Source organism: Oryza sativa, chromosome 5, assembly GCF_034140825.1.
Source record: "Oryza sativa Japonica Group chromosome 5, ASM3414082v1".
In the NCBI taxonomy this organism is placed as follows: domain Eukaryota; kingdom Viridiplantae; phylum Streptophyta; class Magnoliopsida; order Poales; family Poaceae; genus Oryza; species Oryza sativa.
The window spans coordinates 17,168,914-17,182,459 of NC_089039.1; the positions used below are offsets into that span (position 1 = coordinate 17,168,914).

General features: G+C 42.4%; 2 protein-coding genes across 3 annotated transcripts; both read right to left on the bottom strand.

Moving 5' to 3' along the window:
- Positions 1-2,160: 2,160 nt before the first annotated feature.
- Positions 2,161-3,485, bottom strand: LOC107277477 (uncharacterized). Of its 2 annotated transcripts, none has more exons than XM_066310959.1 (2): positions 3,025-3,485; positions 2,161-2,945 (listed from the first exon to the last, which is right to left on the bottom strand). In XM_066310959.1, exons 1-2 carry the CDS (start codon positions 3,124-3,126, stop codon positions 2,436-2,438), a joined length of 612 nt encoding a protein of 203 aa, XP_066167056.1. In that variant the 5' UTR covers positions 3,127-3,485; the 3' UTR covers positions 2,161-2,435. The 2 variants fall into 2 exon arrangements, with proteins under 2 accessions (XP_066167056.1, XP_015638600.1); XM_015783114.3 differs by having other exon boundaries at positions 2,161-2,927; positions 3,025-3,264.
- A 4,938-nt stretch (positions 3,486-8,423) lies between these two features.
- Positions 8,424-12,066, bottom strand: LOC9271054 (uncharacterized). The gene is made up of 2 exons (XM_015782475.3): positions 11,517-12,066; positions 8,424-10,141 (listed from the first exon to the last, which is right to left on the bottom strand). Exons 1-2 carry the CDS (start codon positions 12,000-12,002, stop codon positions 8,609-8,611), a joined length of 2,019 nt encoding a protein of 672 aa, XP_015637961.1. The 5' UTR covers positions 12,003-12,066; the 3' UTR covers positions 8,424-8,608.
- Positions 12,067-13,546: the final 1,480 nt, after the last annotated feature.

Here is a 13,546-nt window from a genome sequence, read left to right on the forward strand (position 1 = left end):
AAATCAAATTGGTGGATGTTCTGGAATGGACCCATGCTCAAGAAATAAAGGCACACTTGTGCAACTATCTAGATGCTCTGTAGCTACAGCTGAAATAGCTGAAGCTGAACTTGATCCATAATCAAACAATTGAAGATCTAGCTCAAACCTAAATGAATTGAACAAAAAGAATGAGTTAGCTCCATCTAACTCCATGCAAGAACAAAGTGGAAACAATGGTGAAATATTTTATCCCTAGGGCACATTGTTGCAGTTTGAGCTCATGGTGTCAATGTGTTGCATGCAGGACAACACATACCAATAAACCCCCAATCTACCTAATTAGGGTTTCATGCAATTAATCAGTGCAAAGAACAATACAATCTCAAATTTTTTGGTTTGTGATTTCTCACCTTCCAAACGTCACGCCAGAACCTACTACGAGTACCTTGGGATCCGGCTTCTCCCCTGGTGGCAGCCGGCGCTAGAGACGGCCACCACCGACCGAGGTGCTGGAGAGAGAGAGATAGAGGGGGGAGGGAGACGCGTGCGAGGGGGAGCTGAGCTGGAGGAGCGGCGAGTGGCGTTGGGAAGCGGAGCAACCGTGCGCGGTGGCGCTGGAGGATGTGACCACGGGTCGGAGATGTGGAGGAGCGGCTCGATCTGATCTGGTTTTTGTTCTGTTTCTGTATTGTGACGAGGAGGTATTTTGGTCACTTCATGAAAGAAAATGAGGAGAAAAGAAAATAAAATAGATAAAACTCTCCAAAGTGGCAATCTATCCTGAAGGCAACATATAAAGTGGCATTTTATCCTATACATCCTAATGAGTGGTATTTTGTTGAAACCAACGATATAGAGTGGCATATTGTCCTTTTTCTCCTTTTCTGTGATAGCTATGCAACGAGGGTATGAAACAAGTCCAGAGGAGAGTTTTTTTATTGTAGCTATACGTCCAGCTGATCAATTTATTGTGATTTCAATTTGTATGCAAAAAACGGAGGAAACTTCTTGTTTGCATATTCTATGGTAGATGACACCTGTATGGGTGTCTCCTGTATTAAATTTTATTGTAGGGAATTAAATCTTACATAGATCTGCCATCATAGTGGTATTGGTCCAATTGCAAGAAAACAAAACTACAGATGTGTCATGTTCGATTAATCATCCATATTCTAACTGAATCTGAATGTAGTTCAATTCTTGACAATTGTCATGATTAAAGTATTAAACTGGCTATAAATTGCATTTATGTGCAGAGCATTAGCTGAGTAGGCTATAAGAATGCTAAATGCTAAGAATCAGCAAGGTATGCCTATTCATTATAATGTATGAAGATGCTTACTAAATCTTTGTGTATTTATTGCTGAAGTGGTTCTAGCACAAAATGTCCTTATTCATACAGTGTGTGAATATGCTTCGTTATCTAACAAATGCTTCTTGTTTTGCAGATAATTTGGTGGTTAAAACTTTTGGTGGAAATAGACTATTAAGATATTATTGTTTGACTATGATATGTAAATATGACACTTCCAAATTATTGATATACATTGGGTATTTATATGTAATTAAATAACATATATACCCTATTCAATGGAGTGATGTTCAATGACGTGAATCAATGATTTATGATGCATTTCTAATATATATTTAGCTTAAGTGATTTATAATCCTACTACTACGTGATAGGGCGCGCAACGTGCGCGAAATGTCTAGTCTCAATTAATTTATTAAAATTCAACAACTTACTAGAGTACATGTAAATCCACTTGTTAGTGTGAGAGAAAATGATGTTATAACGTGTCCTATTTGAAACAATTCTACATCCTGCACATTACTGTGGGAATTATAATATAATCTAGATACAGTAAAAAATGCAGCTGGATTAATCCATAAAAGCACTAAATTTATATTAAAGCTACAATTTTCCAGATCACATGAAGTTAGGTTGTTGTTCATTATACAAGTTTAATCATTCCAACAAATAGAACATGAAGCCAATAAGATAATACTAACATGAAGAGGAGAAACATACAGGGGTCTTTCAGCTAGCTCCACAAGGTAATGGGCTAGACGACCTGGATTCGAAACCTCACCTCTTCTAATTATTTAATATTAGATAATTCACGTTTTTTAATACTAACCTAAAGAGTTTATGCACGACGAATGCACAGGAGAACAAGTACAATAGACACATACATTGCTGACTGACCCCACAACCGAAGAACGGGCTGTACTTTTCAAACAAAATCCAGCCACCAATAAAGAAAAAGCACATTTCTGCGAAAACCAGAGTTAGAAAAGTCTACTTTGACCACTTTGGACGACCGGTGTCAGGTCAGCCATCATCCGGCGGCCACTAGTGTCACTGACATGTGGGCCATATTTGTCAGAGTTAACCCTAAAATGGAAAGAAAAAAAAAGACAGCCATGCCATGATGCCAATGCTGCCATGGTCACGTCACGAGGTAGATGGGCATCGCCGGAGGAGCACGAGCTCCTCCGGCGACGCCGGCGCTGTCCCTGAGGCTGACGTAGGGGAGCACGGAGGCGGACGCGCCGAGCTCGGAGGCCGCGAGGTGGCGCCCGCCGGACCGCATGGCCGGCGCCCAGCACGCGCACGCCGCCGCCGCTCCGTCGTCATCGTCGTCTTCGACGGCGGCGAGGTACAGTGGTCCTGCCGGAGACAACGCGGCCGTGCTGTAGGAGGACGGGTACTCAACGGAGGCGGTGGCATCGTCGTCGTCGAAGGAGGAGGAGGAGGAGGAGCCGCCGCGCCTGAAGAAGAGAAGGGCGGAGCTCCACCACCGGCGGCGCTGCTGCTGTTTCTTGTGGTGGTGTTTCTTGGAGATGGGCTTCTGGAGCTTGAACCGCGCGGACTCCATTGGCGGCGGCTGATGCTGGTGGTGGCGCCTCGTCGCCGCCGCCGCCGCCCGCTTCGCCGTGGCCTGAGAAGAACCAAGAAACTAATAACAAATGAAGCTCTGATCGATCGATCGATCCATTACCAAGGAAGGGGGAGAGATTTCATTGAATGATACGCACATGGGAGAAGAAGCACCGGAGGCGGGGGTCGTCGTCGTCGTCGTCGGCCGCCGGGAACGGGAAGACGGGCGGCGCCGCGGCTGCCCCCCTCTTCTTCCCCATCAACCACCTCGCTCGCAGTCGCAGTCGCAGCCAAACCAGAGATTGAAGAGAAGCAGCCAATGGATGGGATGGGATGGAAGAAACAACAAGAGTTGAGAGAATGTGAACAAAATCGAAGCAGCGAGTTTCTTGGGATGGATGGATGCGCAACTCGACAGAAAAGAAGAGGAAGAAGAAGAGGTTCGATCCGGTCGCCGACGACGATCGAGGTGGTGGTGGTCCGTGGACAGGTGGAGAGTGATGAGCACTGCACCGTGTCCGTGAGCGCTGCGGCAGCTGCGACTGACGAGTGGGGCCAACGCGAGCAAAGTGACCGTTGCAAGAGCAGTGGCCAGTGCCCACCCACGCGCGCCTGACTGCTCGAACCTTTTCTTCGTGAAACTCTTACTGCAGTGCAGAGCCGAGCCACCTCTTTTCACCGCTGCACGCGCGCACATCTGTTTTTTCTTCTTCTTTTCTTTGGTTAATCGCTCCACTACTAGTACTTACGCGGATCCTACTTACTCATAGACTCATAGTTAATTGTACGCATAATTAATTGTACAACAATCAACAAAAAGTAAAATAAAAAAGACGAGCTAAGATAATGTAAAAAACAAAAAGCTTAAACAGGGGAGTAATACGTTCGGTGGGGGCAGTGTTTCAGCTTTTGGCCAGGTACGCGCACGTATTTGTTCCAAGCTTTTGAATATCTCCTCTACAACATGACTAGGTAATTACAAATTTACCACTATTTTAAATAGTAATTGTAAAAATGCTACTACAAATATAAAAATGCTACTACAAATATAAAAATGCTACCAGAATTATCATTCGAATGACATTTTTGCAACATATAAAAACCAATGACAAATTTACAAATGCCCTCAAAGATTTTGAATTTAATGGCACATTAAATGAAAACATGTTAATAGAGTATCGTTGACATGAAGAGTAAAATCCAAAATCCCCTTGTTCTCAACCTTGTCAACAGCAATGCACTACGGGAGTGTTTGGTTCCACGCCACACTTCGCCACGTCATGCATGTGGCCACCACAAACGCTAGGCTGCAGTTTGGTTTGAGAGTAAATTAAGACAAGCCGTAAGATTCCAACTGCCATACACTCAGTAACTCTTGCCACAACTGTGGCAGCCATTTTGTTCGCCTCACTTACGGCGGCCGCCACAACTGCATGGCAATGTTTGGCTGGGATCCAAACACACCCGTAGTCAAGAGAAAAAAGGAAAAATTGCAAAAACCACTCTAAATACCACCTTGAGTTTGGTATTCCCTCTATAAAATGATTTGTTGTAAATAAACCCCATCTTAATTCATTTTGGTTTAAAATTCCACTCAATTGCCATTACTTGTCTATTTTCGTGGTTGCAAACCCTACATGATGATATGGCTATGGAGGCATGGTCATCATTTATGTTGTCCAGGCACAATGGCATGATTATGGAATACTTGCTCCTACTCATGGTGTCTAGCATGTTATTGGATTGTGATGGTCACGAATAATTACTCTTATCTCATGGGGTTCAATAGTGGCATGTTTCTTTGACAATTCAAGATGAGGAAGATGAGTTCGGTATGAGTGACACCATGTAATTGAGAAAGAAAATGTATATGTCCATCAAGAGATGCGCTAGGTCATATAACACATGCTGAAAGAGGAAAGAAAAAAAATGCAAACAACAGTAATTGCTAATTGGGGAGGAATATCAAACCAAGGTAACATAGGATGGGGTATTTGCAACAGAATAGAGTTTTATAGAGAGGGATCTCAAACTTAATGTGATATTTGAGGTCCTTTCGCAATATTCCAAAAAGAAACAACAACGAGCGTACACCCTCCTTCCTATGTTTAGATTTAAAACCAGAAGTCTCATAAAAAAACTGAAAGAAGCCCAAACAATTATAGATTTTGATACGTAATGCAAGCACTGAACCTAATCATTCCTCTCTCTGAAAAAAACAAAGAGAAGACAAGCATGGAGTATCATTGACTGGTGGGGTAAAAAAGCTGAAGTCAATGCATAGTCATGGAAGTGAATAAGTGATAAGATAATCATGTCTAGCATTAGGGAAACAAAATAGTCATAGCTCAAAGCTAAAAGAAAAGGCTGCCGTTTTTACGGTTACCAATTTCAAATACAGTCATCTTGCTGAGGAATATTTCCTCAAACACTAGCAACAACAGAGCATCCATTCTTATCTTGATGTCAAAACTTCATTTTTCGTAATTGAACCTACAATCTTCAGATTAGTTGTACCAGTTCTCAAGAGAGCTACTACAAATGAACATATGTTCAGATGCCCTGACAAAAGATCTATCATCCATTGACAAAAGTTTAGACCTATTTGTCTCCTAAATGTGAGTTTCAAAATTTTAACAAAAGTTTTGATGAATAGGATTGATTGTGTGATAGCTTATATTATCTCCAGAAACCAAACTGCTTTTCTCAAAAATAGGTTTATCTTGGAGGGGGTGGTAATTCTACATGAAATTCTGAATTCTATTCACCAAAAAAAAAGTGGCATTCTTTTTAAGATTGATTTCGAAAAAGCTTATGATAAAGTAGATTGGGTTTTTATCCATAGAATGCTAATTCCTCCGTTTCACAATGTAAGTCATTCTAGCATTTCCCACATTTATATTGATGTTAATGAATCTAGACGTATATATCTATATAGATTCATTAACATCAATATGAATATGGGAAATGCTAGAATGACTTACATTGTGAAATAGAGGGAGTAGTTGCAAAGAATTTCCCAACTCAATGGTGTGACTGGATGATGAAAGTCATTAGAGGAGGGAAAGTAGCAGTCAAAGTAAATGATGAAGTTGGTCCTTATTTTCAAACTCACAAAGGTCTTAGACAGGGTGACCCCCTGTCCCCTTTGCTTTTTAATTTAGCTGCTGAAGCCCTTACTTTGTTGATTCATAGGGCAGAAAACAATTCCTTGCTAGAAGGATTAGGTGTCAATGATGAAAACAAAGTTGCTGTGTTGCAATATGCTGATGACACTATCCTCCTGATTCCTAATAATTTAGAATATGCCAGAAATTTGAAATATATTCTGTGTCTGTTTGAACAATTATCATGTCTCAAAATTAATTTCAACAAAAGTGAAATTTTCTGTATAGGATTGACAGAAGAAAGACAAAAACTCTATAGCCAACTCTTTACTTGTAACATAGGTGATTTGCCTATGAGATATCTGGGGGTACCTACTGATAAAAAAAAGGATCCTGAAAAAAGATTGGAAAACAGCTAAAAGTAAAATGGAACACAAGTTGGGTTGTTAGCAAGGGAGATTTCAATCAATTGGTGGAAGGCTGATTTTGATTAACTCCAGCTTAAGTAATGTCCCCCTCTACATGTTGTCCTTTTATAGAATTCCTCAGGGGGTGAGAGAGAGAATGGATTTTTTTAGAAGAAGGCTTCTCTGGCAAGAGGATCAGGGCATTAGGAAGTACCACCTTGTTCAATGGCTAGTTATCTGCACTCCTAAGGACCAGGGGGGTTAGGAGTGCTAAACCTTGATCTTATGAACAAAGCTCTACTAGGGAAATGGATCTGGCAACTTGAAAATGAAGAGGGATGGTGGCAAGATTTTCTTAGAAATAAATACTTGAAGAAGAAACCCATGTCTATCCTGAAAGCAAAACCTAGAGATTCTCACTTTTGGCAGGGGCTTCTTGAAGTAAAGGAAAAATTCTATAGTTTATGTTTAAAAAAAAGTGGGAGATGGGAGATCTATAATGTTTTGGGAGGATAGCTGGATGGGTGGCCGATCACTAGCCTCTCAGTTCCCTGCTCTTTATAATATCACCTTGACAAAACTTATCTCCTTAGCTAAGATAAAAGAAAAAGGTTGGAGTGTGGTCAAATTTAGAAGGACCTTGGTTGATGAAAATCTGACAGATTGGAATCTTATTAAACAAAACTTTGCAAATTTACATTTTCAGCCAGGTTGCAAGGATAGGCTCTGCTGGAACCTGACTAAGCAAGGGACCTTCTCTGTCAAAACTTTTTACAATGCTCTTTGTATTCAGCAGACACCTACTCCTTTCAAGAAAATTAGAAGTTTAAAATACCTCTGAAAATCAAAATCTTTCTCTGGCTCATGCTAAAGGGTAATATCTTGACTAAAGACAATCTGTTTAAGAGAGGATGGAGGAAAGGTGACACCAAGTGTTAATTCTGTGAACAACAAGAATCCATCCAGCATCTCTTTTTTGACTGTTCTATGGCGAGGCTGATTTGGAATATTATCTCTTGTGCTTTTGATCTGAAACATGTTTCTGACAGTAATCAATTGTTTAGCTCCTGGATTTCTGCTTTTGGAAAGAACCTTAAGAAATTAGTTATCACTGGTGTGGCTGCTGTGTTTTGGGCCATTTGGAAAACTAGAAACAAAGGTTGTTTTGAGAATAAACTCCTTAATGACCCAACTGAAGTGATTTTTTCGGTTTGTCATTGGTTGTAATCCTGGGTTCCGTTGCAGAGACTGGAGGAAGATCAAAGAAGGTTGCTCTTGGGAGCCAAACTCATAAGACAGGTGGCAAGTGGTATCTTCAACTCCAAGTATGGATGGAGGGCCGCTACAAGAAGGATTGGATGCTGAAGATTGATCTCTCTGCTATCGGTCTGAATGTCAGCTGCAACTACAAATTAGGATTTTGGGATGGTGACTGCTGTATATCTGAGTCGCCAGTAGACTATGTTTTAGGACTTTGTTTAGAGTTGTTTGCTGTTATTTTGTTCTGTCTGGTGTCATCTACAAAACCAGCTATCCTGATAGCTTGTCTGGGAATGCTCTGTATCTGAACCTGAACCTTGTAGTCTTCTCATTTCTAGTAATGGAAATGGGGGCATTATGCCCTTGGTCAAAAAAAAAAAAAACCATTGACTATCCTTTGAAACTTGAGAAACAAAGCAGAACATTTTAGAGGAACTATGGCAGGACTGGTCACTGTAAAAAGGAAAAAAAAATCCCTCAATCTTGTATTCCAGTTCTAGTGCTATATATTCGAGTCTTATCAATGGGAAAGCATCAAATATTAACATGAGGAGGAAACAACTACACCCATTGCAACCTGAGAACAGCAGATATTAACATGAGGAATCAAAAACATTTTATATATCTCACTGACACTACAGCAAGACCCATAAGTCTTTGTTTAACCTATCTTAAAAATTGATAATCCCCCAAAACCAACAGGCTTCACCCGTCCTGCATCACAAGTTGACACCAATGGTAATTGAGTATTACGAGTGAAACTATAAATTTGGCTCATGAAGCAAAGGAGGAAGCAGCGCAAGTATCATCTACTATCCAATTGAGACAATACACATAATTAATGGCATCGAATGCCATAGAGGTTCAAAAGATCAACATCAACCATCCTATCTGCACGCACCATGTGAGCAATACAGACAAAGGTCAGTGCAATGCATAGATAAATTATAAAGGCCAGAAAATACTAATTAGGTTGATAAAGTGATGTCCTTCTTTGGCCACTGGATACATTTGCGGAGGGCCTGCCCTAGTGTCATGATCTCTTCGTTTGGGGGTAGAGGCAATGGGAATGCAGTGAAATTTGGATATACCATGTTCACTCGCACCTTTCCATAACCCTCTGCTAGCGGCACACCTTGAACCCATGGATCTTCACTGCATGGATATGCAGTACCCTCACCAGCATCAATGATGAAATTAGTGCCTACACCGATAGCCACCTGGATCTTGCACTTTGTATGTTCCTCGATGTCATCAACAGGATACCTATCATGGATAATGCTGCCACCAGGGTGAGAATGTGCAACAGCCCCACAGTTACCCTGATTCGTATTGGGGCTGGGTTCGACGGGGACGGGGGAGACTACCGAGTCCTGAATTGTGTTGGGGCTGGGTTCCACGGGGGAGGCTACCGACCTCTGATTAAGGGCCTGCTGTAATCTCTCTTCAACTTCACTATCTATTTTTGCTGCTAATTCATCATATATCTCCTTTTTGAGCTGTGCTACGTTGGTTTCTTCACACTCGCCTTTGCTTCTCCTGTGTTTCTTGTACAAATCAGAATTGTCAGTGAATCCCGCCTTCCATGGAACTGTAGCTCCGAGGCCTCGTGTGCGACCTGGGTGTTCTTTGGTTCCTAGGGCCTCAGTTAGTATGTCCTTTTCTCTACATGACTGAAAAGACCCTTGAAGAGATTCTTCGGCAAGTTGTTGGACCCTTTGAGCAACCTGCTCAGTCTCGGTATTTGCAAAGGAGATGCTGCCATCAGAAGTGGTGATTGCCCTTGCCCGTACCCAATTCCGAGCCCGCTGTACTGGGATGTCTGCAAATGGAGTGGGCCGACTCAGCTGAGCTGCTTCCTCATCCTCCCTTGCCCATTGAAAGGATTTGCCCACATAGCCACCAGTGCCCAGTCTGTGAGGATGAGTATTGCATGCCGAGAGAGCCTTGTTTACCTCACTCTGATGCAGAAATTCTGGCGTCTGGCATCTCTGTACAAACTCATTCCATTGATCCCGCAAGTGTGCGAGTTCCTTGTCATGGAAGGGTGTCCGATCTTGCTTCACGTATTTCTTGTAAAGCTCACTCTTGAAGTTCTTCCATACCTTGCCAATCTTAAGCAATGCTTGTCTTTGCACACTGTCATGGGCACTTTCAGGGATCTCAAACATTCCTTTCATAGTCTCCCATAGTACCGTTTTCTCAGTGTTTGGTACTTTTTTCCAGTCCTTGTAGGTTATTTTGATCTTTGACCTTCCAATTACACTGCATGCTCTCCGGAATGCTGACACTGCAGTCTTAGGCAACATAGGCTGACCATCGTCAGTGACATGAGTGATGGTGTATCGACCCTTGGGCATTTTATTTCGACCTCGGCCACCTCGCTTTCGCTTCTCTGGCCTCGGTTCATCTGGTTGAGGTGATAATGCTGGCTGCGAATCTCGTACATCTGGTTGAGGTGATGATGTTGGCAATGAATCTTGTTCATCTCTAGACACCGCCTTTGCAAAAAATAAAGGGACATCAAATTAACTCAAATTTTGGTGCTAGGAACAGATCGATGTGCACAATAAAAGCAACTGTATATGGCAATTATCTTTTTAGCTAGTTGCTAATGTTGTTGAGAAAAGAAACCATTCTTATGAAATCTGAAACTCTACATGACTACGGCAATGTTCGTATGTCAAGGTTCCCAACTCCCCATCCTCGTTTTCCGCACACACGCTTTTCAAATTGCTAAACGGTGTGTTTTTTTGCAAAAAGTTTATATAAGAAAGTTGCTTAAAAAATCATATTGATCCATTTTTGAAAAAAAAATAGCAAATAATTAATTAATCACGCACTAATAGACTGTTCTGTTTTCTGTGCCGGAAGGATGGGTTCCCAACCCTGGCAAACGAACAGAGCCTACATGTAGTTTGCTTCTACAAGAGTAATACCTTCATCTAGCTTAGAAACAGGTCCGCATAGCAGAGATTTGTATGGCCAGGGACATGCTTAAAGTACTTAAAAAACCCAAACCTTGTATAATTAAATATTACAAGAAAAAAATAATGTTACAAGAAAATGCATGCTCTAACAAACCAACCATCAAGTAGTTAGAAGAAAATTTATGGGAAATTTACAGAAATAATACCAGTACATTGGCATCCACAAATCATGTTAAAGCAAAGTCCAATATTGGATAGAAGGTCTAATAGCGATCAATAACAGAATGAAGTCATGAACACATTCATACACACAACACGGGCTGATTGACAATCAGGGTCAGAAGAAAGCAAGACACATGCAAAAACATAAAAACTGCTAAACCAGAACTTCCCCATAGAAACCAGCAAATGCGCACTGCTAAGGGCGAGTATACCAACAATCCTTTTGGAATGGGATGGCAATTGAATTGAACAAGCCCTAAGGATGCCCGAATTACAATGCTCCCAGTTTTTGCAACTAATACAGCAGTCAAGTTATACAAACTTACGCCTTTTCGAGAAAAAAAAAGTCATACAAACTTACTACTGGCATAAACTTGTATCTCCTCATTCATTGCATAATCTTTTAATCTTTATAGACATGAACATGGAGCTAGTAGCCTGGTACCAATATTGCCCCATTTGCATAAACGGTTGGTCTGCAAATCAATAAAAATAGGAGCTCCCCGCAAAAAAAAAAAAGAAGAAAAAGAAAATACGAACTCTATCAAAGCAATGGTGTGTACTAGACATGAAGAGGACCACATCGAAGCAACAGCATTTACAGATATTCAAGCTCATAATATTTTGGATAAATCAAATCAGCACTACAACTCACGACCATTGATACGAACCTTTTTTTTCGAATATTCAAATCAGCAGCAGAAATCAATAAAAAGGAAAATACCTGCTGAGGAGCAGTGGCAGCCGGGGAAGAAGAAGACGCGGCGGCGCTCGCGAGGAGGGCCACGCCGCGCGGCCAGCGGGGCCGGCGCGGCGCGGCTGCCCAGGGTGGCGACGCCGCGGCGGCGGCGGCGGCGGGCGGGGAGGAGGTCGAAGCGTCGCGGTGGTCAGGGAGGGGATCGACTCGGCGCGGCGGGCTTCGAGGAGGGCGAACCTGGAGGCGCCGCGGAGGGCCAGAGCCGGTGGGCAAGGTGGTGGTGGTCGCGCTGGCCTTCGAGGAGGACGCGGCAACGCGCATTCCGCCGCCGCCGGCGGCGGAGGAGGAGAGCGAAGCGTCGTCGCGGTGGTTGGGGAGGGGATCGACGTCGTCGACACGGCGCGGCGGGCTTCGAGGGGGACGAAGCCGGCGGCGTGGAGGCGGCGAGGTCGGGGCCGAGGCCGAGAGGGGAAGGAACGTGGCGGCCTTCGAGGAGGGCGCGGTGGTGCGCATTTCGCCGGCGGCGGCGGCGGCGGTTAGTTGGGTGGTGGATCGGCGGCGGAAGGGGGAGCCGTCTGAGGGGCTAGGGTTAGCGGTGGCACCTAATACTACAGACGGATTTTCGTGTAAAAGAAATCCAGACGTTTCTTTCTTTTTTCTTTTCCTAAGAACATTGAAAATTTCTTCCTTTTCGAGTAAGCCCATTTAGTTCGCGAAATGAAAATTTTTGGGTGTCACATCGAACGTTTGACCGGATGTCGGAAGGAGTTTTCAGACACGAATGATAAAACTAATTTTATAACTCGCCTGGAAACCGCGAGATGAATCTTTTGAGACTAATTAATCCGTCATTAGTACATGTGGGGTACTGTAGCACTTATGGCTAATCATGTACTAATTAGGCTCAAAAGATTCGTCTCGCAATTTTCCCCCTAATTGTGCAATTAGTTTTTGTTTTTATCTGTATTTAATGCTTCATGCATGTGTTCAAAGATTCGATGTGATGTTTTTGGGAAAAACTTTTTAGAAACTAAACATGGCCTAAATTTAACAAATTTTTTTGAAAAGTACGGATTTTAAGCTATCGTATTAAAAATCTATAGATTTAACGGGGAAGTTATCAAAGAACTACATTAAGGTTATAAAAGTTGTACTTTTACAATAAATTAGTATTAGATCTGTACATTTTTAAAATTGTGGTGTTTTAAATTTGTAGTTTTGTACAAATTTAATCGCTGCACACATTCCTGTACACATGTTTTTGTGATATAGGCTGATATAGGCTATAGGCTGTGTTTAGGTACCTTCAAACTTTTAAAATTTGGTCACATCAAATATTTAGACATATGCATGGAGCATTAAATGTGAACAAAAATAAATTAATTGTACAGTTTGCATGTAAATTGCGAGACAAATCTTTTGAGCCTAATTATGTCATAATTTGACAATGTAGTGCTACAGTAAACATTTAGTAATGACAGATTAATTAGGCTTAATAAATTCGTCTCGCAGTTTACAGGCGGAATAGTGTATATTTAATATTTTAAATGTGTATCCGTATACTTAAAAAAAAATTGGCTTTGGAACTAAACACGGCCACAGTGATATTGCAGCTATGGTGTGAATAGAATGGTTGGTTTCGGCTTGGAAAAAGTACACCGAGGGTCCCTGAACTTGTCATCAAGTTAAAAAAATGTCCACAAATCGTGAAATCAGATATCCGTGTCTCTTAACTAATCAAAATCGGTTACAATAGATCTTTTCATGGTTTTGACCCTAGTTTTGTCTGACGTGGCAGCTAAATCAGCGTGGGACCCACGTGGGCTCCACATGTCAGGATGCCACATCATCTTTCTCTTTGTCCTCTTATCTCCTTCCTCCTCCTCTCTCTCTCTCTTCTCTCGCAGGCCAACCGACGGGTGGGGAGGAGACCGACGGGGCGTGGCGGGAGAGGAGGTCCGGCGAACGTCGACGACGCGGCGGCGGTGGTGGCAGCGCCGGCAACGCGGAGCATCCCGTCTTTCCCCTTTCTTTCTTTTTTCTCTTCTTTTTTTCCC